A 23,070-nucleotide genomic window follows, 5' to 3' on the forward strand; every position below is an offset into this window, starting at 1 on the left:
ATTCTGTGACGATATCCCAGAAAACTTATTTAAGGTACATTAGAGCTTGGTGAGCCTAAACCAAGAAAAAAACCAAGTGCCATCGAGCCTAGTCTATGAGAAAAAGTAAAAAACCAAGAACTGAACAAAACCTAGGGAGCCATTAGTGGTTCAGCTGTTGCTGTCTAAGCAGGAGTGCATGTACCTTTGGTCTTAGACATGATACCAAGAAACTGCATTACCTTCAGCTCCGATGGATATGCCGGGGGGACCTGGTGGGCCGCGGTCTCCTGGCTCACCCCGGGTTCCTGGTTCCCCGCGATCCCCTGGGAATCCTGCTTCACCTTTGGCACCTGGAACCCAAAGAGACCCCACAATAATTATAAATCACTGTCGTCCAGGTACAAAAATACGTGCTTACGTTTTCGTTGAGTATATATTTGTCAAATACCCAGTGTATTGTGTGAACCATGACGGGGGACTTCAAAATGTGTAATATACGGTGGTCCTGTCTTCAGGGAGCTCATTCATGGTCAAATATGGGTGTTACAAGATTCCTATAGATAAGATAAAACAATATAGAGGCACAGAATGCCAAAAACGTGCACAGAGGATTAAAAGGAGGGAAAGACTGCTTTTGACGGGGGAATAAGTAATTTGGTACTGAGGGACCACAAAAAACAAAACAGAACAAACCAAACCCGCTGCCGTCGAGTCAATTCTGACTCATACCAACCCTGAAAGACAGGGTAGAACAGTCCCATGGGGTTTTCGAGAAGGTGCTAGTGGATTCAAACTGCTGACCTTTTGGTTAACAGCCGTACCACTTAACAACTGTGCTATCAGGGCTCCAAGAGGGACCATTGGGAATAAAAATAATAAAAGTAGACAACATTTTTGAGCATATACCATGTGTACGAGGCTGAGTGCAAAGGTTTTACATACATTTAATTCCCACAAATCCCTGTGGGATAAACAGTATGATCCCAATTTTACAATGAGGAAATAGGCTCAGAGAGGTGAAGTCACTTGGCCAAGGGCTCTCAGATTTCAGGGGGAGAGAAACCTGAAAGCTGAGCTTTAGACACAGGTAGGATCTGGCAGAGATGGGAGACAAGGGGAGAAAGAGGACAGAAGAAGAGGGAAGGGCATATCAGCAGCGAAACGGCCAAAGTATAGAGCTGGAAAGCCCTTAGCAGGATTTGGCTAGATTGCTGGGGTACAGTGAACAGCAGAAGTGGAAAATCAGGCTAAATAAGTAGCTGGGCCTAAAAGCAAGAATAAAGAAGGAAATTACATGGTAAGAAGTCCTAGTGGTGCTCATTGTTATGGTGCTCGGCTGCTGACCAAAAGGTTGGAGGGTTGAGTACCCCCAGAAGTGCCATGCAAGAGAGCCCTGACGACCTCCTTCTGAAATGTCAGCCACTGTAAAGCCTATGGACCACCGTTCTATTCTTGACATCATGGGGTCGCCATGAATCGAAGTCCACTTCACGGCGACTGTTTTTTTAATTTTTTTAAAGCACTAAGTTAGGCACCTTCCCAGGAATTTTGGAACATGGGAAAGAGCCTGGCTTCTCTTTAATCTCTTCTTCTCCAGGGACCCCACTCTGTACCCAGATAGGCCTTTACTGTTTGGTGAATGAATAAGATACATGAAAGCACTTACAAACTTTATTCACTAAATAAACCAAGTGGCAGTAGTATGTTCTTTGGTTGTGTAAACAGCAACATTTGATAATACATTTTCCTGAAACATCATTGGGAAAGTAGAGAGAAAAGAGGAGGATATATGATGACTTATCACACAGGCATGAGTAATTTTTAGGAAAACCATCGCTCTGTGCCTGTTGTTTTAATCCCTCTCTCCCCACCCCCGCAATTCTTTAACACAAAAGGAGAATTTGCTGGGCACCACACTTGAGCTGCAAGCCCAGAGGACTGAAAAGTGACTCCCTGGTACTCATGGAGCTGCTGGCAGGGTAGTCGAGTGCTTGAAGGAACGAACTCTACAAGTAGGTGGCTGGGGTTTGAATCCTGTCCCCCCACTTACTTCCTGTGTGACCTTGGGCAAGTTACTTAACTTCCCTGTGCCTTAGTTTCCCCTTCAGTAACACAGGGCTAATATTAGGTCCTACCTCAGAGGGTTGTTAGAAGGGGCAAATGAACGGGCAAATGCAATTAGAACAACTTAGAACATTGCCTGGCCCCTAGAAAGCATTATATAAATATCAACCACAATTATGATTATGGAGCCCTGGTGGTGCAGTGGTTAAGAGCTCAGGCTGCTAATCAAAAGGTCAGCAGTTTGAATCCACCAGCCACTCCTTGGAAACCCTGTGAGGCAGTTCTACTCTGTCCTGTAGGATCACGATGAGTTGGAATCGATTTGACGGCAATGAGTTTTTGGATTTTATTATGATTAAATAAAGAGAGACAAAATCGAAAACCATAGACCTTCTCATTTGTTTGGAGGCACAGCAAGGTTACTTTCATTTTTAGTTACTTCGAGATCATTTACTTTAACTAACACACAGCCCCTCTCCCCTGCGCCTTTTCCATTTTGCCAAGCTCCTGCAATGCTACTTTGTAAGAGGCCTTTGTTTTTCTCTCTTCCCTGAGGGAAGCTGCTCATTAGTCAACCTTTGACTCTAAAACCCTGGAATGCAACCCAGTTCACATTCCAGCTTGCTAATAGTGCAGGAATGCTGTCAAGTAGCAAAGAGGGCAACTGTAGCATTTCTAAACTTACATGTGGGCAAAAATGATTTTCAACAATGATTCATCTTCCCAGTGTGGGTTCCAGGATTCCAGCGTGCTGAAAGGGGGGCCTGAATGAATTCTGGGCTCTCCGTCAGTGACATTTTTGGAAAATGCAAAAGAGACGTCGCCCGTGAGAATTTAAAAAATCATCTTCCCAAAGCCTCGAAAGTCACTAATGATTAGTCAGTTCAAACTAACCTCACGCTCCTTTCAGTAAGATTTCCGGGTTGGCACATAGTTTGGATACCATGGATAAGAGGGTGAAATGTTGGCTCCACAGGTGGGTGGATTTATGGATTTCAAAATATACTGATTCAAGGTTCCATGTTGAACCAGAGAGAAATCTCCAGGTGGCTGCGTAGGCTCTGTACTTGGCCTGTTCTGGTCTGTATTTTCAACAACGTTCCACGAAGATGTAAAAGAACAGTTACCCAGTCGACAGAGGGTTCACGCCTAAGCTGGAAAGTGAATAGCTGACTTCTGGACATAAATGATATGGGTGAGCCAGATGACCTACTGGGTGCAGGAAGAAAATACTACAACCTCTTTATTTTTAAAAAAGTTCACCCTTTAAAATTTCTATCTGTTAACATGTATGTCATCCAGTCATTCAAGCAATTATTTATTGAGCTCCTGTTATGTGTCAGGTACCACTGTAGGCACTGGGAATACAGTACCGAACAACACAGGCTAAGATCCCCGCTCGGCTGTGAACCAAAAGGTCAGCAGTTTGAATCCACCAGGATCCCAAGGATGGAAACCCTATGGGGCAGTTCTACTGTGTCCTATAAGGTCGCTATAAGGTTTGGTTTGATTTTCATGTACATAAATAAATATACATACAATTAGTAGTAGAAAACCAAACCAAACCTGTTGCCCTTGAGGCAATTCCAACTCATAGCGACCCTATAAGACAGAGTAGAATGGCCCCATAGGGTTTCCAAGGAGTACCTGGTGGATTTGAACTGCTGACTTTTTGGTTCCCAGCCAAGCACTTAACCACTGCGCCACCAGGCCTCCATTAGTAGTAGAGGGTGCTCACAACACTTTAAGCCTAGAAGGATGCACATTTGAGAAGTTGCAGAGATCAAAGCTCTAGTCACAGAAATGGACTTGTATCTCTATATGATCAAAGCCTGAGCAAAAACAACAAGGTAGGTACTAGTTGGGACACACACAAAATCCTTATTTATACTCAAAGGATCAACTGTGCCGTGGGGAGAATCATCTGGGTAGCAGGTCATGTGATGAGCATCTGGGATACGGATGCCCTGAGGTTTAAAAGGATGTGACTGTTTACAGATGAAGCGTCGTGGTTGATTTCGGTTCTCAGACCGGCAACTGAACGGTTTAGGAATCTTGGTTCAATTGGGGAAGGAGGACGAAGGTGGGTGGGACTGCTGCCGTAGAGAGGATGTACTGAAGGGTTGGATTTCATGAGTGCCACTCCAGGAGACAAAACTAGAACCTGCAGAAGTTACTGAGAAGTGAAAGAATTTCCCGGTGCAGGGGTCTCTCTCACCTGGGAAGGAGTGAATTCTCTGCCAGGCAGAGGGAAAATGGTGTTCTCAGTGACACTATGTTTCAGCCACGAGGGAAAGTGAACAAGAGATTGCGATTCTCCCGTTACGCTGTAAACATCTTTGTTTTTTTCTTCCTTAGAAAACCCTTCTTGAATGTTCTTGATTCTTTTTCCAAAACTGAGAACAAAATACGTAATGCGATGCTAAGTCAGGCAACAGCAGCCGCATACAAACCTTTTCCCAGGGAAGGATGAGGCGAATAGGCAGGTGGTCCGGGGGGGCCTTGGACACCCACTTCTCCCTAGAAGGGAAAAGTGGAAGAATGAAGAGCATGAGAAGGGCCTTGTAGAGTTTTTGACAATACGCATATTTCCAAGGAATAAAGCTCAATCTTGATGATTGAGAATCAAGCTAATTTGGCTGATGAGCTATTCTGGCTACCTGTAGCACAGGCTGTACACGGGGCACAATCTCCACCACTGTGGAGTCCCGGGCGTTCCAGCCACGAGCCAGATGTACCAATGGACAGCGATACAGCTTCAATCTCATTTTGAAATCCTTGTCAACCACCAGAAACGACCAGGAAACTATGTTTTCTACAGGGCATGACATTGTTGATAATGGTATCTGAGCCATCCAGAAAAGGTGAGCAGGGGGGTGATTAAGACTATGCCCTCATGTAATACCATCCAAAAAAAAAAAAGAAAAAGAAATGAAAAACCATCCAAATAAAACATGAGATCACCTTGGGTCCTTGGGGTCCATCAGGGCCTTGGTAACCATCCAGTCCTCTAATTCCCTGAAAGAAAGATGGTATTTTTCATTTCTTATCACTAACGTACAATTAAAAAAAAAGTCACAATGCCATTACTATACTTAGTAAAATAAATAACACTAATTCATTAATACCATCTACTACCTACTCTCTGTTCAGTCTTCCCTAATGATCTCAAAAATATCTTTTTAGAGTTGCTTCGTTTGAATCAGGATCCAGAAAAGAGATTAAATATGACGTTTGGCATATCTCTTCAGTCTCTTATGATTCATAATAGTTTCCTTTTCCTTTCAACTTTTTAAAAGACTTTTTCTTTTTTTTTTTGCAGAACTGGGTCATTTGTGCTGTAAATATTCCACATTTTAGATGTGGGTCACTTTCATCCTTGGGGGGTTGTATGCTTCTCTATTGCCTCTACATGAGTCATTAGATCTACAGGCTTCATTAGATTCTGGTTCATCTCTTGGCAAGAATTCTTCACGGGGGGTGCCCTGCACTTCCGGTTGCATCACAGAAGGGCACATATGTCAGGTCGTCCCACTTAGTGGTTTTATGATTGATCAGTGGGCTCAGGAGTGGTAGTCTGATCTACCTATTAAAATCTTCCTCCATTATTATTTTGAAAATTTCAGGTGACACCAAATAGAAGTGTTAAAGCCTCTGGATTTAGAAATTTTTTCTCCTCATTAGTTTTTAAAGTCTCCAATTCCAATTATGGTTTTCTAATTCCTTTGAATGTTTGTTGAAAGAGAACCCTTACCCTTCCGAACCACAGGTATCTGGGTAGATGTGTGAAGCTATTTAACGTTCTGGGTATTTATTCCCTCCTGCTAAAGTATACGTATGGTAAGGCCATCAGAATTCAGAATGCTAGATGTCAATGGTATAAACAAATATACACTATCTGATTACCTCACATGGTTTTTTGGAACCCAGAAACATGTATGTTGAAAGTCTTACTGTTTAGGATAAACTAAAACCAGCCTAACTTTGTGTTTTCCATTGGGAGCCTATGACTTAGGTTGTGACTTTCTTCACACTAGGTGGAGCTGAAGATTCAAAAGTGAAAGCAAATTTTCCTAGACTCTTAAAGCCTGTCACATCTCTGATATTAAAAATGAGCTCCTATTTAGAGGCCATCTCGTGAGATAAGCTAGGGATTCTTAAAGGGCTTGCCGATGACTACAGAGTCGGCAACTAGGTGTTTGGTCTAAGCAGTGTCGAGAGCCAACCTGCCAACCCACTCAAACAATGCATTGGGGTTTGCCAGGTCCACACTCCATCTGTGCCAACAGCACTGCTCAGTCACGTGCTGACACTACCAACGAACAGTAACCAGCATCCCCAGATACCAAGCGCTCACACCTCTGTCGAAGAAGGCAAAATAGGACGAACACTTTTGGAAACTGTCTAAACATCTGGGATTAACTGGGCATTCCGCGAAACCAATTTGAGAAAGGAGAAAGTTGAAACAGAGCTCAGAATTCCCATTTCCAACAAGTTCCCAGGAAGTTAATACATAAGGATCACCGGGGATCTTACTAAACCACAGATGATTCAGACTCTCTGGGGTGGAAACGCAAATTCTCAGCAGGGAACTTGTTAGAAATACAAATGCTCCGCAGGGGTGCGAACCAAAACGAACCAGTTTGAAGCTCTGATTCCAACTCAGAGCAACCCTACAGGACAGCCTAGAACTGCCCACAGGTTTTCTTGGCTGTTATCTTTACGGGAGCAGATTGCCAGCTGTGTCACTCGAGGAGCTGCTGGTGAATTCGAATGCCAACCTTTTCGGTTAGCAGCCGAGTGCTTCACCACTGCGCCACCAGGGTGCCCTGAGAAAACATTAGTTAAGTTCTATTTTATACAAGTCATGTGCCTCAGACAACCTCTGTCAGGCCTTGAAACTAAATGGAATTTAACATATGAGAGTGGAAGTCAATGAGATTTCAATTAAAGAGTCCAAGCTGAAACCATCTGTCTCCTTTCAAACTCTTCAGCAGTAACAGTAAATTGCCACAACCAACACACCTGATACCTGCACTGGGTAAGAATGAGTCTTATCTATGGTGACACCCTCTGGAAAGGAGAGATACTTTGAGTCCTGAATAGCTCGGACACAGTTTAAACGATCGTGTGGATAAAAGGAGGACTTCCAATCACATTATACATTTCTTGTTTTTGTCAGGTGCTGTCGAGTCGGTTCTGACTCATATCAACCATACAGGACAGAGTAGAACTCTCCCATAGGGTTTCCATGCAGTGGTTGGTGGATTCGAACTGCTGACCTTTTGGTTAGCAGCCAAGCCCTTAACCATGCCATCAGGGCTCCTTAATTAACTCTACCAAAACCAAAAACCAAACCCATTGTTGTTGAGTCAAACTCTCGATGAGTTACGAAAAATGTTTCCCCTAGAAAAGGGAGGGAAAACAATCTTTAATTTTTCAGGAAATTTAAAACAACCAAATCCATAAAAGGCACTTTCTGTTCCCTTACAGAAAAAGGTTAGAACTAATAGAAGTTCTATTAAGCTCTGTAGGAACCAGGTGCAACCCACTGCATGTGCATAGCAAGGAAGGCACACTCCCTCTCAGAATATATATATATTTTTTGTTTCATCCAATTTTAATGCATTGTTTACATTACTGTTAACATTTGCTCCTTGAAGCTGCACTTGGTTTCTGGTTCCATTTTATACCATAAAACCAAAGTTTATAAGTGCAACTCAACAGTCGTGGTGGTAATGGCAACTTGGCACGTAAGATGACATACAACAGACAAGACTGTGGTGTAGTTTGGTGCTAACACGCCAGATGGTTGAGTCATTGCTGTATGTCCTGTCTACTTCCTATTTTTATGGTCCAGTAAACTATTTCTCCTTAGCAACTGTGATGTCCCACTTAACAGAAACTGTGTTTTCCCACGTTGTTGCAGCCGCAGAAAGCAGCTCCCAGAAAAGCTCGCCTTAAATTCTAACATCTGGGCCACAGCAGTCAAAGGTACCCGGTGGTGGGTGCTTGCTGAGCATCTTGTCTTTTCATTAGCTTCTGAGTTCTAGGTGGCAGCTGTGTTAAACTGCGTTTTAAAAACACTACAACTCCTTTGAGTTGGGTGTAAAAAAACTCATAATAATTACGATTTCACTAGCAAATAGTAAGAAATGAAAGTATTAAGAGTAACACCTTAATCACGTGCTTTTAAATGCTAATGACTGCTTTAGTTCTCTGTCTCTACATAGCATTTGCTTACTGTAATCCTTAAACTAGAATTTGGCCTTTTGCCTTTGGCTGGGGTGTAGCATGGCTGGCTATTCCTCTAATATGCTAACTTTTGGGAGATCTTCTCTCAGTAAGTAATGATATCAAAAGTTGGGTGTAATTAGGGCAAAGCCTGGTATCGAGGTCCTGGCCTGAGGTTAGGATAAAAGGTCAGGAATGGGAAGAAGAGGATCAATAGGGGCTGCAGCAAATAATCAAGACTGGTGCTACTGCGAATGGTCAAAACCAGAACGCTGGGTTAATACAGCCTGAGCCTAGAGCCCCTAACAACAACAACAAAAAAAACAAAAACCAAACTCATTGCCTTTCAGTCGATTCCGACTCAGCCCCTAAAAAAAAAAATTTTTTTTTTTTTTTTAGAGGTCAGAAATTGAATCTGGGAGGCCTAGTCAGCCTGTAGTCAGAGAACGAACATGGCAGAGCTTTTCAGGAGGGGACTGATGAATGTGCAGCGCTTGCCAACCATGTCTTTATAATTCTCCAGGTGTTTTGCTACCATCCTGCAATGGAGCTATGAAAGGACTTAGTGGAGCTACGATTCTGAGGCTGAACTGATTTTTTTTAAATCTATTGTATGTATGTACCTGCTAGGACTTAATTTTGGAAATACTAGCCGGTGGACGCGGCAGTCAAGAAATCAAATGAGTTGGGAACATCTGCTGCAAAAGACCTCTTTAAAGTGTTAAAAAGTGCTCTAAGGACTAAAGTGTGTCCGACTCAAGCCATGGTGTTTTCAATCACCTCATATGCACGGGAAAACTGGACAAGGAATAAGAAAGACCAAAGAAGAATTGATGCATTTGAATTACAGTGTTGGGGGAAGAATATTGAATACAAAAAGAAGGAACCAAACTGTCTTGGAAGAAGCACAGTCAGAATGCTCCTTAGAGGCAAGGGTGATGAGACTTTGTCTCATGTATTTTAGACATGTTATCAGGAGGGACCAGCCCCTGGAGAAGGACATCATGCTTGGTAAAGCAGAGGGTCAGGGAAAGGGAGAAAGACCCTCAATGAGATGAATTCACAGTGGCTGCAACAATGGGCTCAAGCACAGCAACGATTGTGAGGGTGGCGCAGGACCAGGCAGTGTTTCATTGTGTTGTACGTAGGGTCGCTGTGAGTCAGAACCGACGTGACAGGACCTAAGCACAGCAACCACAGTCTGTGAGCACCAAGATGTATGCACTATAGTGTTGACAGCACAATTGTTTGAAACAGCAACCAACTAGAAACCAACGAGTTTCCGTGAAGTGTCCATGAAGACACTCGTTAAACAAATATGGTACATCTCTTCACTGCAATTCTATGCAGCCTGCTAATAGAGTGAGGCAGGTCTGTAACTGCTAGTGTGGGACAATCTCCCAAGCATGCTGGGTGGAAAAAAAAATAGTGACAAAATAGTACGTACGTGTTTATACTTTCGTTAAATCATATATGCTTGAAAATATATGGGATTGTTATGTTAGTACTTACCTGAAATGATACGTAAGGAACAACCAACAGTGGTTGGCTCTGGGGGAGTGGGGGGGATGCTGGGGGTCTGCAGTAGGAAGGAGGTGAGCTATGTATTCTGTAACTGAATTAGAATACTGAATCATAAAAATCAATAAATAATTTAAAATCTATTTCTGTGTACTTTCTCTTGATCTGTGGTGGTATGACCTAGAGCCAGGTTCATAAAACCTTTCTCATGTAACATTTCCTTCTAAAAAATAGTCAAAAATACGTTCGCAGACTCATGGTAAAATGGTTAATTGGGTCATCACTGAGTACAAACAAGTGTCAAAATATGTGAACTCAATATAAAAAAACGCAGGCTGGGCTCTGGGTCAGCAAGTTGACCACAGTCCTAAGAGAGACAGACAGCGGCCCAGAGGACAGTGTGGGATCGGGTGGAATGAAACCATGGCTGTCGGGGTTGAATGACTGGAAGCCTTGATGGAGAGAAAGATGGAGAGAACCAAAAGGCTGGTTTGCAAAACTGAGAACAAAGTGCGTCACCTGACTGGAGTGGTGTGAATGGTCTGGGGGAAGGGTTCTTTGTGGTTCTGTAATGCAGGGCAAGTTTTAATGTGTTTCCCTGGGCAACTGTTCTTTTCTGAGATTCCACAGTCTTTATACTTGACCCGTGTAAGATGGTTTGACCCTGAGACAACTCCATTTTCTGGAGCAAACTTACTTTCTGTCCTGGTAATCCTTTTTCACCATCGAAGCCAGAGGAACCCTGGATTGAACATAAAGCAGACGCAATAACAGCTTAGAACACACAGCAAAATTTTCCAGAGGGCGTTATTACGGTGCCTGACACTGGCTAAAATAAAATGTCGTTGGACTGACTGAACAGTTCTTAGGGCCACATTTTGAAGGACAGTAACAAGCTACCAAATTCAGTTTTTCCCCATTTTGAAAGGGGAGCCCAAGAGTATACAAACTATGATGAAAGGTATATTAAAAAAAAAAAAACAAAAAAAACCAAGGCAGCAAAATCCATTATAATAGCAAAGCTATATTTACTATGAAAGTTATCAAAATTCTAGGAGACCTCTTTTGTTTTCTAAAGGAGAGAAATCATTTTAGTCATAGTTTCATGTAATGCGTCATTTCTACCACTTAAGGAAATATGGAAAAATACAAAAAACTAAAGCAAAAATATAAAAAGACCAATATTCTAACAAGCCTCTCTCTTCCTGTTTTTGGGGACTGTAAAGTATGTCTTTTTAGTGGCAGTCACCACCAGGTACCCAATCTGTTGCCATCGAGCCAGTGCTGAGTAGAACTGCCCCATAATAGGGTTTCCAAGGAGCAACTGGTGGATTTGACGTGCCAACCTTTTGGTTAGCAGCCAAACTCTTAACCACTATACCACCGGGGTTTCCAACTACCAGACAGTCTCCCATTTTCTCTTCTTCCTGGGCTCATGGCTATGATTGCATTTCCCAACTTCCCCTGCTGTCAGGTTTGGCCATGTGACTGAGTCCTGGCCAATGGAATCAGAAGAGACACTTGTCTTTTCCAGGTCAAAACTTCTAAGAAGCAGGTGTCCCTCAGGGCAAGCAGAGTCTCAAGATGGCTGAGTCATCATGGAAGGAGACCCTTCCCGTGACCACTAGGGATGTTTTTGTTGAACTCAGGGCAATAAGAAATGAACTTCTGGTGTTTCAGCCATTCTACATGGTGACACCATGCACGGGATTGGTTGTGGGTCGGACTGTTGAAAGTAACAGGGTTTTCAAGCATCTTAGTCGGGATGCTCCTCTGAAACCTGTTTAGCGTCCTAGTAACATGGAAGCCTCCGCCGACAGACAGCTGGTGGCTATACTGGAGGTGCGTTGGCCAGGAGTTGAACCCGGGTCTCCTGCATGGAAGGTGGGAATGCTACTGCTGAAATCACTAATGCCCCCAAGTGTTTGGTTACCACTGCTGAATTTAGCTGAACCCGTACAAGCAGAAACCTTTTTTGTTCCCATACGTGGAGAACAAATGAAGACGTACTGTTTTAAAAACTGCAATTACAAAATTCATGGTTTACCCGCAGTCCCGGAAAGCCCATGATTCCTTCTTCTCCCTTAAAGGAGATGCCCTAGGAAAGGACAAAGAGGACATCACGTCAGAGTGCTTCAGAATTCTGTTACTTAGTACCCTGGCTGTGAGCAGGCTGCCTCTTGTCACCCTGTATTCCAGCACAGCCTAGTGGCAGGATTCACGGAGAAACCCTGCGAGTTTGCCTGAATCATCACTTAGTAAGTGATGATGTTGGCGAGCTGGGCGCTGGAGTGAGGGCAGGACAAAGCAACTGTTGTGTTATCTATATTTTTACGAGAGAGAGAGAGAGAGAGAGAGAGAGAGAGAGAGCGCGAGAGAGTGCACGCAGTGATTACATAACACATCCCAGAATAGAAACCAGCCCATAAAACCCTCCTAGTCCTCCACACCCTCTCCAGTCTTGAATCTTCCCTCCCTTCCTTCCTTTCTCCCTTCCTCCCCCCACTCACTCTTCCTCCCTCCCTCTCTCCTGTCCTATCCCTCCCCCTTGCTTTCTTTCTTCCTTCCTTCCTCCCATCCTGCCCTGCCTCTCCCTTCTTCCTTCCCTCCCTTCCCCTTCTTTCTCTCTTCCATCCTTTCTTTCTTCCTTCCTTCCTCCCATCCTGCCCTGCCTCCCCCTTCTTCCTTCCCTCCCTTCCCCTTCTTTCTCTCTTCCATCCTTTCTTTCTTCTTAAAGAGTTGAGGTTCACTGGCTGATGTCCAGGTAACCAGCATCGAGAGTCCTTCTCCAGGACCCCACCTGACTACTGAGGGCACTGATTAGCCAATATGTATTACGCAAAAGGAAAAAAAAAATTATAAAATCGTTTTCTGAAAAAACAAGTATGAAAATGAATGATAATATTTTATTGCTGTGGAGGAAAGGATGAGAAGCCATGAGCACACGCATCACTCAGACCACAGCCCACTCTGCCTTCCAGCAAAGACACAGAGAAGTTAGGAGCTATGAGGGGTTAGTCCCGTTATTAGCTGACTTACTTTTATTCCTGGTTCCCCTTCGCTTCCTTTTTCACCCTGTGAGGAACAGGAAAAAGAAGAATTTAATTCATTTCAGAACAGTAGTATTTAAAATCTACCAGGGTTTTATGTTATGACAGGTGAGATGCATTTAATAAAACTCTTAACAATCATTATAAATTAACTGTAATAAACGACACCCAAATTTTGTGGCTTCAAAATTCAAAGAAAAAAATGTGTCTCTTTTTTTCTTCTTTCTTTCTGGATTTTCACAATATAAATTAAATCATGCATTATTTTTGGTATCACTGGACTCCTCTCTACCCTTCAATCTGTGCAGCTGTCTTTCCACAGTCACTGCATTTATTACCATCTTTTTTTTTTTTTTTTATAGTCAGAGTTCACGTCCCGGAGAGAGCCCCTAATTATGTTAGCTTGAATGAAACATTATCAGGAAGGCACTTGGAGGAAAAGATACATTTGGGACTCATTACAACGTCAAGTAAAATTGGCTTTAGAAACCAATGTCAGTTTTGTACGTTTTATCTCTTCTTCGCTTCTCTTGGTGTAAAATGGTGCGAGAAATGTGTAACCTGCTTGGCCCTTTGTTCCCCTCACTCCTGGACCAGCGCGTGGGACTCCTGCAGCACAAGACTGCCCCCTGCAGGCTCGGTCTTGTCCCAGCCCGGGAGCCAATCCTCACCTTGGCTGCAGAAAAGGAAGGACCTCGGATTAGGGTGCTTAGGTACCTCAGCGTCAGTGCCACACGCTCCTGGGCCTGCTCCATTCTCAGGCTCCCGTTCTGAAGGTGCACCGAGGTCCTACCTGGCTGATGGTCAGACTCCTGCTCCGGCCACGAATGTGACCGCTGATGGCATTGGTGCCAAGCCCTCCCTGCCTCAAGGCGCCTGCTGCCACTGTCCAGGCTTTGGGGCGTCCCTCCCTAATGCTCAGGAGGAACACAATCACCTGTTTCTGGACATACCTCTCTGGCGCCTGGGCCTGACATCAGTGACCTCCAGGCCACTTTTATCAACTGTTTCTGATAACTCAGGTCATGGCTGCCTGGACTGATTCCCTCTCTAACTGCTGTGGTCCTGTTCGCCTTGACCACATCACGTGGGACCTGTCCTCTCCCACCATGACTGAGCACCCAAAGCCCACCTTAACAGATAGCTCTGAGTTGGAAGCTATATTCTCTTCATAAAAAAAGGAAAAAAAAAAAAGATTTCTATGTTTGGGTTTTGCCATTTATTGAATGCACTGGGCAGTAGGTCGAATGTTTTACACTGTCTCAGGTAAACCGCTCAACAGCTCTGTGAGGTTTGTATTTGGTGCCAGGGAAAATGAGTCTTAGAAAGATTGAGTGGGCTGCTTAAAGATGCAGAGACCATAAGTAGTAGAGCTGGGATTCCAGCCCAGGTCTGCCTGACCAACCCGATATCCAGAACCCTAAGCTCTGTGGCTGCTGCTTGAGTGTGTACGAATTGCCCTAATGAAAATCTCCTTAGCTTCATTGACAGTTGTACATATTACAAAAGGCTGGAATTCAGGATGTTTATTTTTATTTTAGACTTCAGGAGTACATTTTTAACCCAACAAAACACTAATAGAAATTATAGAAAGACTGTCAGAAAACTGCCTTTGAATGGAAAAAAAAAAAAAAATGGTGTTCCTCGTCAGCAAAGAGGGTAAGTAGATTTTATTTTGCTTAAGATAACATTTCACTCAAATATTTCTATGATTCTGGCTTTGGATTACACTAGGATTCTGATTTTATATTTAAATCAGAGGAGAGTATTTGAAAAAGTAGATTTGGGATTTTTTATGGGTTCTTAGTGTTGGGTAAGGAAGACCAAAGAAGAATTGATACGTTGGAATTAGGGTGTTGGTGAAGGATACTGAATATACCATGGACTGTCAGAAGAATGAAAAAACCTGTCTTGGAAGAAGTACAGCCAGGGTGCTCCCTAGAAGCAAGGATGGTGAGCCTTTGTCTCACACACTTTGGATATGTTATCAGGAGGGACCCGTCCCTGGAGAAGGACATCATACTTGGCAAAGCAGAGGGTCAGGGGAAAAGAGGAAGACTCTCAGTGAGATGGATTGACACAGTGGCTGCAAGGATGGGCTTAAACATAACAGTTGTGAGGATGGTGCAGGACTGGGCAGTGTTTCATTCTTTGGTACATGGAGTCACCATGAGTCGGAACCAACTCGATGGCACCTAGCAACAGCAGTGTTGTTTTAAACACATAACAATTATTTAAGATGATAGACTGATAAAACTATTTGATTATAAATGTAATAAAGGTTTGGAATCATCAACATTCCTGGAGAGCCCAGTGTGCGTTCATGCATTATTTGCCAATTTGGTGGTAAGGCTCTCTGATGGAACGTCTTTTCCACTTTGAATACAATTGTTTGAATGGAATTGAAGAAAGTTACCTTTATTCCCTTTTTTTAAGTCCAACTTTTCCTGACATGGTTTTACCTTATATTGATCTGGGTGAATCACTTCTTTCCCGGGCCCGATGATGGCACGATCGTTGTCTGATGGAATTCCATTGGGTCCTGGCAGTCCTATGTCACCCTGTGTATGGTTTAGCAAAAGCACTCGTCTTTAAATTGAAAAGAAACTCTAAAACTTGAGTAAAAGCGTATCCCACCACAATACTGTTATTTTTATTTTTGCATGTTATGTACCACATGTATGCCTATTTTGTAGAGTAATAATCATAACATAAAAATGATTTGTATGCTACTTTTACTATCCTCTGGAAACCCTGGTGGTGGAGTGGTTAAGAGCTACAACTGCTAACCAGAAGGTCGGCAGTTTGAATCCACCAGGCGCTCCTTGGAAACCATGTGGGGCAGTTCTACTCTGTCCTATAGGGTTGCTAAGAGTTGGAATCGACTCTATGGCAATGGGTTTGGGTTTTTTTTTTATCCTTTAGAATGAATGCATAAAACCAAAAAACAAACCCAGTGCCGTCAAGTCGATTCCGACTCATAGTGACCCTATAGGACAGAGTAGAACTAACTGCCCCATAGAGTTTCCAAGGAACGCCTGGCGGATTTGAACTGCTGACCCTTTGGTTAGTAGCCGTGGCACTTAACTACTACGCCACCAGGGTTTCCCAATGCATAAGGGCCCTAAATTATTTCTCTAACACAGACCTTTCAGGTTGTGTGCAGTTTGGGGTTGCGTTCGTTTCTGAGGAATTATCCACTCATGGTGAATTTCTATGCGTGGAAATTACTGGGTTTGAAGGCTAAGTGTCTTTATGGTTCTTGACAGGGACTGCTCTACTGATTTCCAACATGGGGTAGCAAGGTACACTGCAAAAGAAATGAAGGACTACTCAGTGTCACCAGTTCAGGGTGTTTTATATACCAAAAAGCAGCTTCTTTAATGATATAATATCTCAAGATTGCTTTAATTTGCATTTTTATCACTAGCAAGAAACATTTTTCTATGTGTTTTATCATTTCTTATGTGAATTGATTGTTCACCTCCCATTTATCTATTGGGGCCTTGATGTTTCTATTAATAATTTGAATTAGATCTTTGTAGATTATAGACGGAAACCCTGGTGGTGTAGTGGTTAAGAGCTACGGCTGCTAACCAAAGGTTTGGCAGTTCAAATCCACCAGGCGCTCCTTGGAAACTCTGTGGGGCAGTTCTGCTCTGTCCTATAGGGTCACTGTGAGTCGGAATCGACTCGACGGCACTGGGTTTGGTTTTGGTTTTAGATTATAGACATTAACTTCATTCCCATTTATCCAGTGTGACTGCTCCCCCCTTCTCCCCATGATTTCTTCCAGGACTTTTCTGCTTTTAATTTTATTATTTTGTTATGTTTCATTTTACGGGTGTTTACATTTTTGTGTACTTGAACCTCACAATTTTTTTTTTTCCTTTTGTGACTTCTTCTGTGGTATTTATTCAAAGGACAAAGAACTTCCTCCTCACACCTGAACAACTACTTGCTTCCACTTTAGCAGCTCTCATTCAGGCGTGCTAGTCAATGAAAGGAAACCCTGGTAGTATTTAAGTGCTATGGCTGCTAACCAAAAGGTTGGCAGTTCAAATCCACCAGGCACTCCTTGGAAAATCTATGGGGCAGTTCTACTCTGTCCTGTAGGGTCCCTATGAGTCAAAATCGACTTGATGGCAATGGGTTTTTATGGGTAGTCAATAAAAAGCAAAATGAAAATGCTCAAATAAAGAGGTCAAAGAAAAAAGTCTATTTTACTGTGGGCAAACGGATTTCTGGGTGAATGAAATGAAATATTACTTTTGTGAGGGTTTTTTTTTTTTTTAAAACCTATGATATGTTGTATGCTCCTTGAGAGCTGGACACCATATTGAGCCTTTTATACCCGTTTTCTTCTGTAATCCTCTCAACACTCATAAGGCTTTTAAATCTTAGGGCTGTGGAGGCTTATAAAGTTCACACCATCTTCTTTCTTGCCTTTGAGCCCAGCAGAGATGGCCACGTTACTTATTCCTCAGATGGCGCTATGTTTGTTTTCAACCCTTATTTCAGTATCTTTCAATCATCTGTGAATTCCACAGGGTTGGGAGACACCCTCTATTTTTTATGTGTTAGAGATTGGCTGAAGTTGTGTCTCCATGTTAGAGGTCTACTGTAAACCCAGATGTTTCATTTTGTTCTTTAAAAATTTACTGTGATAAAATGTATGTCACAAAAAATTGGCATTTTAACCATTTGTGAGTGTACAATTTCAGTGGCAATAATTACATTTACCATGTTGGGCAACCATCACCACCATTCCTTTCCAAAAGTTTTTCATCACCCCAAACAGAAGCTTAGTACCTCCTAAGCAATGACTCCCCATTTTCTCTTCCCTCTACGTTTATTTTCTAATTGTTAAACAGGGTACGCCTCAGCCTCAGTCTATTCGGTTATCTTTGAACCACCAGTAAACTTTTGTCTCTCTACACTTGCCTATTCTAAATATTTCATAGAAGTGGGATCATACAATATTTGTCCTTTTTTCTCTGGCTTATTTGACTTAGCCTAATGGTTTCAAGGTTCGTCCATGTTGTAGCACGTATTGAAACTTCATTTCTCTTTATGGCTGAGTAATATTCCATTACACGTCTGTGCCACGCTTTGCTTATCCATTTGTCTGTTAATGGACACACGGGTTGTTTCCACCCTTTGGCTGCTGTGAGTGATGCTGCAGTGAACATTGGTGTACAAGCTGTCTTACTGACCCATAATGACCACTGGAGCATGTGTGATAACCTGGCACTTTACAATGACTTTTCATATGCAAATTTCTGTTTCCATATTGCCTGGAGATCACAATATAAAACCTAGTAATTGAAAACGGTTTATTCTCTAATTGTTAAACCCTGCATGCCCCAGCTGTAATCTATCAAGTTGCCTTTACCTTTTCACCTTTTTCTCCATAAAAGCCAAGTCCTCTGTTCCCCTGAAAAAGATAAATGGATTTTGTAAGTTTTTAAAAGTCAACACCAAAAAAACCAGAAAACCAAACCCATTGCCATCAAGTTGATTCCCACTCATAGCGACCCTACAGGACAGAGTAGAACTGTCTCACAGGGTTTCCACGGCTGTAAACCTTTACGGAAGCAGACTGTCGCATCTTTCTCCCGCAGAGCGGCTGCCGGGTTAGAATCGCTGACCTCTCGGTTAGCAGCTGAGTGCTCAACCAGTGCACTACCAGGTCACAGTGAAATAAAATTATTATTATTATTTTTTAAAAGAAACCCAAGAGCTATCTTATCTGCAACATTACTGGACCCTGTAGACTTAGAAAGAAGTCCAGTCTTATTCCCCAGGGTCTATATTTGAAGATCTTTATCCAGCCTCTCTTATTCTGCCTCAGCTCTTTCTCATTTTGATATGACGATCTTAATTTCACATAAAAATTTTCTGTCCTTTTGATGTTCTTAGGGAAGGGGTCATTCTCTGGGTTTTATCCAACTGTCTCGAGTTCCTTGCAGCTTAAGAAGCAAAGCTAAGGCCCGGTTACTTGGCAAGTATTTTGTAGTTTCCCAAAAGGAATTGCTACATATGGGCAAATTGACTCGACTCTGATGCATAAAATAGGTAGAAATGAAATGCTGCTCTGCAAATGGATGCATATTACAGAAGCAGGACTCGTTTCTTTTACTCCCAAACAACTCTGCTTCTTTCCCAGGGTTTCCCCATTCCCATAGTGACAAAAGACGGCACAGGGCCCCATTGGATCTTTCTCTCTGTGGTATACTGCCTGCCCCCTCAAATGCCCAGATATACTCTGAAAATAAAAACAAAGCCTTTAATTAATTTTTGCTTTTCCCTTCTTCCCCACCTGGCTGGGAGCTGAAATCAAAGCACAGAAACGCAGCCGGGCTAGCCTAGAATGCAATTTGTCTTGGTTCCCCGCGGTCATTCTCTGCGTCTTGAGCTGGTTGTCAAAGTCCCCAGGAAATGACTTGGTCAGGAGGTGAGGAGGCTGTTTGTATATGTAGCGGCCAGTAGAGATCTGAGGCTCTCGCCTGAGCTGGGAGCTTGGCTGCTGTTCCTTGGCCCCGGCCGCCCTGTCCTACATCCGCTTCTCCTGGCTCTGGTCCTTTCCCATCCTACTCAGGGCCGCTGGACAGTGGGGAGTCCAGTAGGGGAGGGAGAAGCCCTAACACGCTCACATAGGAAGCCATGTCAGAAGTGATGGGAGCTGGGGGACACCGTGGTGGTGGCAGCCGGGGTCACCAGGAGGTCATACAATGGGATGTCACACAGAGCAGGCATTTTAAATGTGCAGGTTTGGAAGTGGTCTCCATTTGGATGCCCGGTAAGGGAATGGTTCTTAAGGCTTTCATAACAGTAGCCCAGTATTTCTGATTCACTTTGAGTTTTGATTAAATTCTTCCCTCGTCAACTTCATTTTGTTTGTTTTGGACATGTACTCAACTTTCCCAGGTCATAAGGGACCGTAGTTCTGTTCTCCAACTTCTTAATAGCCACCCACCTTGTTGTGCTCCAACAACCTTAACAATCTCTCTCTGATGAAAATAATACAGCTTGGGGGCTTAACCTGACTGGACTGTCTTTGAACATATCCACAGAGGCTGACATTAGACTCCTGTAGAAGCTAATGATATACAGGTAAGAAGAATCCCACTGATACCCCAATAACAAATCCAGCTACCATTTTTCTATTCTCATAATTTAACACAGATGGATAAATACTTTTGGTGTGTGCTGTTGAGTGGATTCTAAATCACAGCGAACCTGAAGGACAGGGTAGAACTGCCTCACCGGGTTTTCTAGGCTGCAATCTTTATGGGGTCAGATTGCCAGGTCTTTTCTCCTACAGAGCTGCTGGTGGGTGAATATTAAAAAAAAAAAAAAAAAAAAAGCGGTCCCCAAATTGTTCTAATCTATGTTTTTAATTGAATATATTAGTTGGATTTTTATGTAACAACCAGGCGCTCCACTGGGTTTTTTTGTTTTTTTTTTTAACAGGAACATTGTAAGTGATTTTGTATGCAACAGGTCATTCCACACACTGAGCGCTTATGTGGTAGGTACTTTAGGGGCTCAATTAGATTTATGCCTGTAGTTTAACACTGAGTCGGAAAAACCTACAAAATGGTCCTTAGCATGAAATTAACAACAAGTACCTCTACAGTCAAAAAATATATACAACACAAATACATAAGTCCCCCTTCACTTTTCCTCATCACCCCCCCACCCCTCCAGAAAAAAACCAACTTACTGGCTGTCCTTTTGGTCCAGGGGGTCCGGGTGGTCCCTGCACAAATACAAAGAAGTTTGTAAATTGTATTCTTTAGCTCAGGACCCAGATAACATCTGCTAGAACACTCTGGGAGAGCCATTTACTGTATATTGAAAACACCATGTAGTGCTCAGAGAGGTTTAGAATTCATTTGTTTCTGTAGGGATGAAAAGCTGTGTGGTAGGAAGGACCGGGGTCATCGTGGTCAGAACTTGCTGGCTGTCTACGTACAGCTGTTTTGGGTTTGCTTTTGATTCCACTCATGTCCTCTTTGTGTTTGTTCCGATTTCTGCCTAGGTCCCAGGCCCTGTGCCTGCAGAAACTGTGTCTGCTGTCTTCCTCTGGGATTCCCCACAGGAGACCGTCTAGCACTTTCTGGTAACAGGTCAACAAATGCTCACTGACAGCATTAATCCTGAAGGCCAGTGCTGCAGGGGTGGAAGTCCATCAGCACATTTCTGCAGAGCACCCAGTGTCAACACCACGGGTAGGATGAAAGTCTTTGAGATGCATTCGAAATCAGTGTTTGAGCACAGAGAAGTAGACGCAAAGCAGTCAACACACTGGGGATTGCAGGCTATTTTAGTGGTCCGTATGAAGAACTTGAAGCTTTCGGAGCAGTTAAAGGGTATGACTGGCTGTTTGAGAATTCTGTGTGTTTAAAGTTTAGCAACCCCAAAGCAGGTGGTATGTGTGTGTGAGTAAGCCTAAAACTGCATGCCACAGGAGGGCAAAAATTTCACACCGTATAATCCTTAATTCAGTCCACTTGGGCAAATCTTTCATAGCTAGAGAGCCACCTGCAAAATTGACTTACACAGCATCGGGAAAGTTGTTTTGTAAAAGAAAAAAAAAATCCTTATTGTTATTATTTATTGTTATAGTCTGAGTGCCCCCAGCCCAACTATTAGCATGGCTGAATTTTCCCCACATATATGTCTTGACTGGGTCTCAATATCTGTCAATATCAAGCGTCATTTGATAGCTTTTCTCAGTCTTAAGCAGTAGTTTTCTGTGATGAGGTCTGTCTTCTATTTAGCTAAAATCTCACTCTGTGTAATTTAAGAAATATTTTTTTTAAGTAGAACTGCCCCCTAGAGTTTCCAAGGAGCGCCTGGTGGATTCAAACGGCAGGCCTTTTGGTTAGCAGCTGTAGCACTTAACCACTACGCCACCAGGATTTCCACTAGAAAATTTGGGGAACAAGAGAGTCAGAAAACTCCTCACAGTATCAAGTTCATCTTTCAGGTTATGTGGATAGTAAGGGAAATGGCTTGAGGGCCATGCAGACAGTAGTAATTCTCCCTTCGTCTCTTCTCTCCGCCTCGAGGTTACTCCTCCTTCATTCAAGCGTTAAGTCCTGTGGCGCTTCACTCCACCACTTGGTTGGGGGGCAGGGAACATTCAGTTGGCACACTACAGACATTCCATGAATTAACGTCCAACATGTCACTTTCTATAACTGCTACCACCTAGGTGTGATATGACGTAGCCTATTTTCTCCTTATCATCAGCACGTTGGACACTGGCCTGCTTTGCCCAGGGACGACAGGAGCTTGTCAGGTGGACAGGTATGGGGCTGGAAGTGCCTGCACAGGACTAGAGGAGCACCCAGCCAGCAGCACGTCGAAATCTGACATGGTTGGCAGTGATCTGGTGGCCATAAAATCTGACTCCTTATTCTTCGATCTTAACAGCAGTGAAATGCATGCCAAGAATGAAGCATTTGCCTTGATATTTTCTAAGTGACTCCAAGTAGCACAGCTTTATTGTAAACCTTCTGCCTCTAAGAGCAGAAGAAGCTGCTATCAGGATGACCTGACAAGGGTCCACTAGTGAGCATACTGCACACAGGTACTTACGGGTCTCCCAGGAGCTCCGACTGGACCCATGGGTCCCACATACCCAGGGCGGCCCGGGGGCCCCTGTAGACATGCAACAGAGAATGTTGTTAGGATAGGCAGTCTGGTCCTTGGAGTCTTGTAGTTTTAAAGTTTTGCTTAGAATATTCTTTAATAAAAATGAAACTTACCGGGAAACCGACCAATCCGGGCTGTCCAGGTTCACCCTAAGTGAGAAGAAAGAGTTTTAAGCATATTTAGATTTACTTACACTTTATTGCGTGGTTGGAAATAAGCACATAAAATATATCAACCCTATTTCACTCTTTTTTTTAACTCCCACATGCTGGTTATTTGTTATACAATGAGAGGTTTCTGTAAGTAACCCTTTTACAAATTATAACTTTTAAGTGAGTATATATGTACACATAATTTTAATATGTAGATTAAGACAGACTAATGAATAAGCTGTGTTTTTAACAAACGCATTAAGAAAAAAATAGAATGTTAAATATTTGCATTAAGAACAGCGAGTTTATTAATGATCACTGTCTTCAAATTCTAATTTTAGAAAACAATAAAAGCTAGAAAACCAAAGCAAGAATAGTGCACATTCCATGTTAGGGTC

At 43.0% G+C, this 23,070-nt stretch overlaps 1 protein-coding gene across 1 annotated transcript in view; it reads right to left on the minus strand.

Annotated features, from left to right (window-relative positions):
• The window catches only part of COL4A2 (collagen type IV alpha 2 chain), a 250,289-nt gene that overhangs the window by 78,303 nt on the left and 148,916 nt on the right, over window positions 1–23,070 (minus strand). The window contains exons 9-19 of the mRNA XM_064275231.1: window positions 22,634–22,669; window positions 22,464–22,526; window positions 20,581–20,616; window positions 18,247–18,288; window positions 15,314–15,412; window positions 12,841–12,876; window positions 11,849–11,899; window positions 10,499–10,543; window positions 5,011–5,064; window positions 4,500–4,566; window positions 222–332 (exon numbers count right to left, since the gene is read on the minus strand). Of these exons, the coding sequence (XP_064131301.1) occupies window positions 222–332; window positions 4,500–4,566; window positions 5,011–5,064; window positions 10,499–10,543; window positions 11,849–11,899; window positions 12,841–12,876; window positions 15,314–15,412; window positions 18,247–18,288; window positions 20,581–20,616; window positions 22,464–22,526; window positions 22,634–22,669 (640 nt within the window). The remainder of the gene's footprint in view (window positions 1–221; window positions 333–4,499; window positions 4,567–5,010; window positions 5,065–10,498; window positions 10,544–11,848; window positions 11,900–12,840; window positions 12,877–15,313; window positions 15,413–18,246; window positions 18,289–20,580; window positions 20,617–22,463; window positions 22,527–22,633; window positions 22,670–23,070) is intronic.

Source organism: Loxodonta africana, chromosome 23 (assembly GCF_030014295.1).
Source record: "Loxodonta africana isolate mLoxAfr1 chromosome 23, mLoxAfr1.hap2, whole genome shotgun sequence".
Classification (NCBI taxonomy): Eukaryota; Metazoa; Chordata; class Mammalia; order Proboscidea; family Elephantidae; genus Loxodonta; species Loxodonta africana.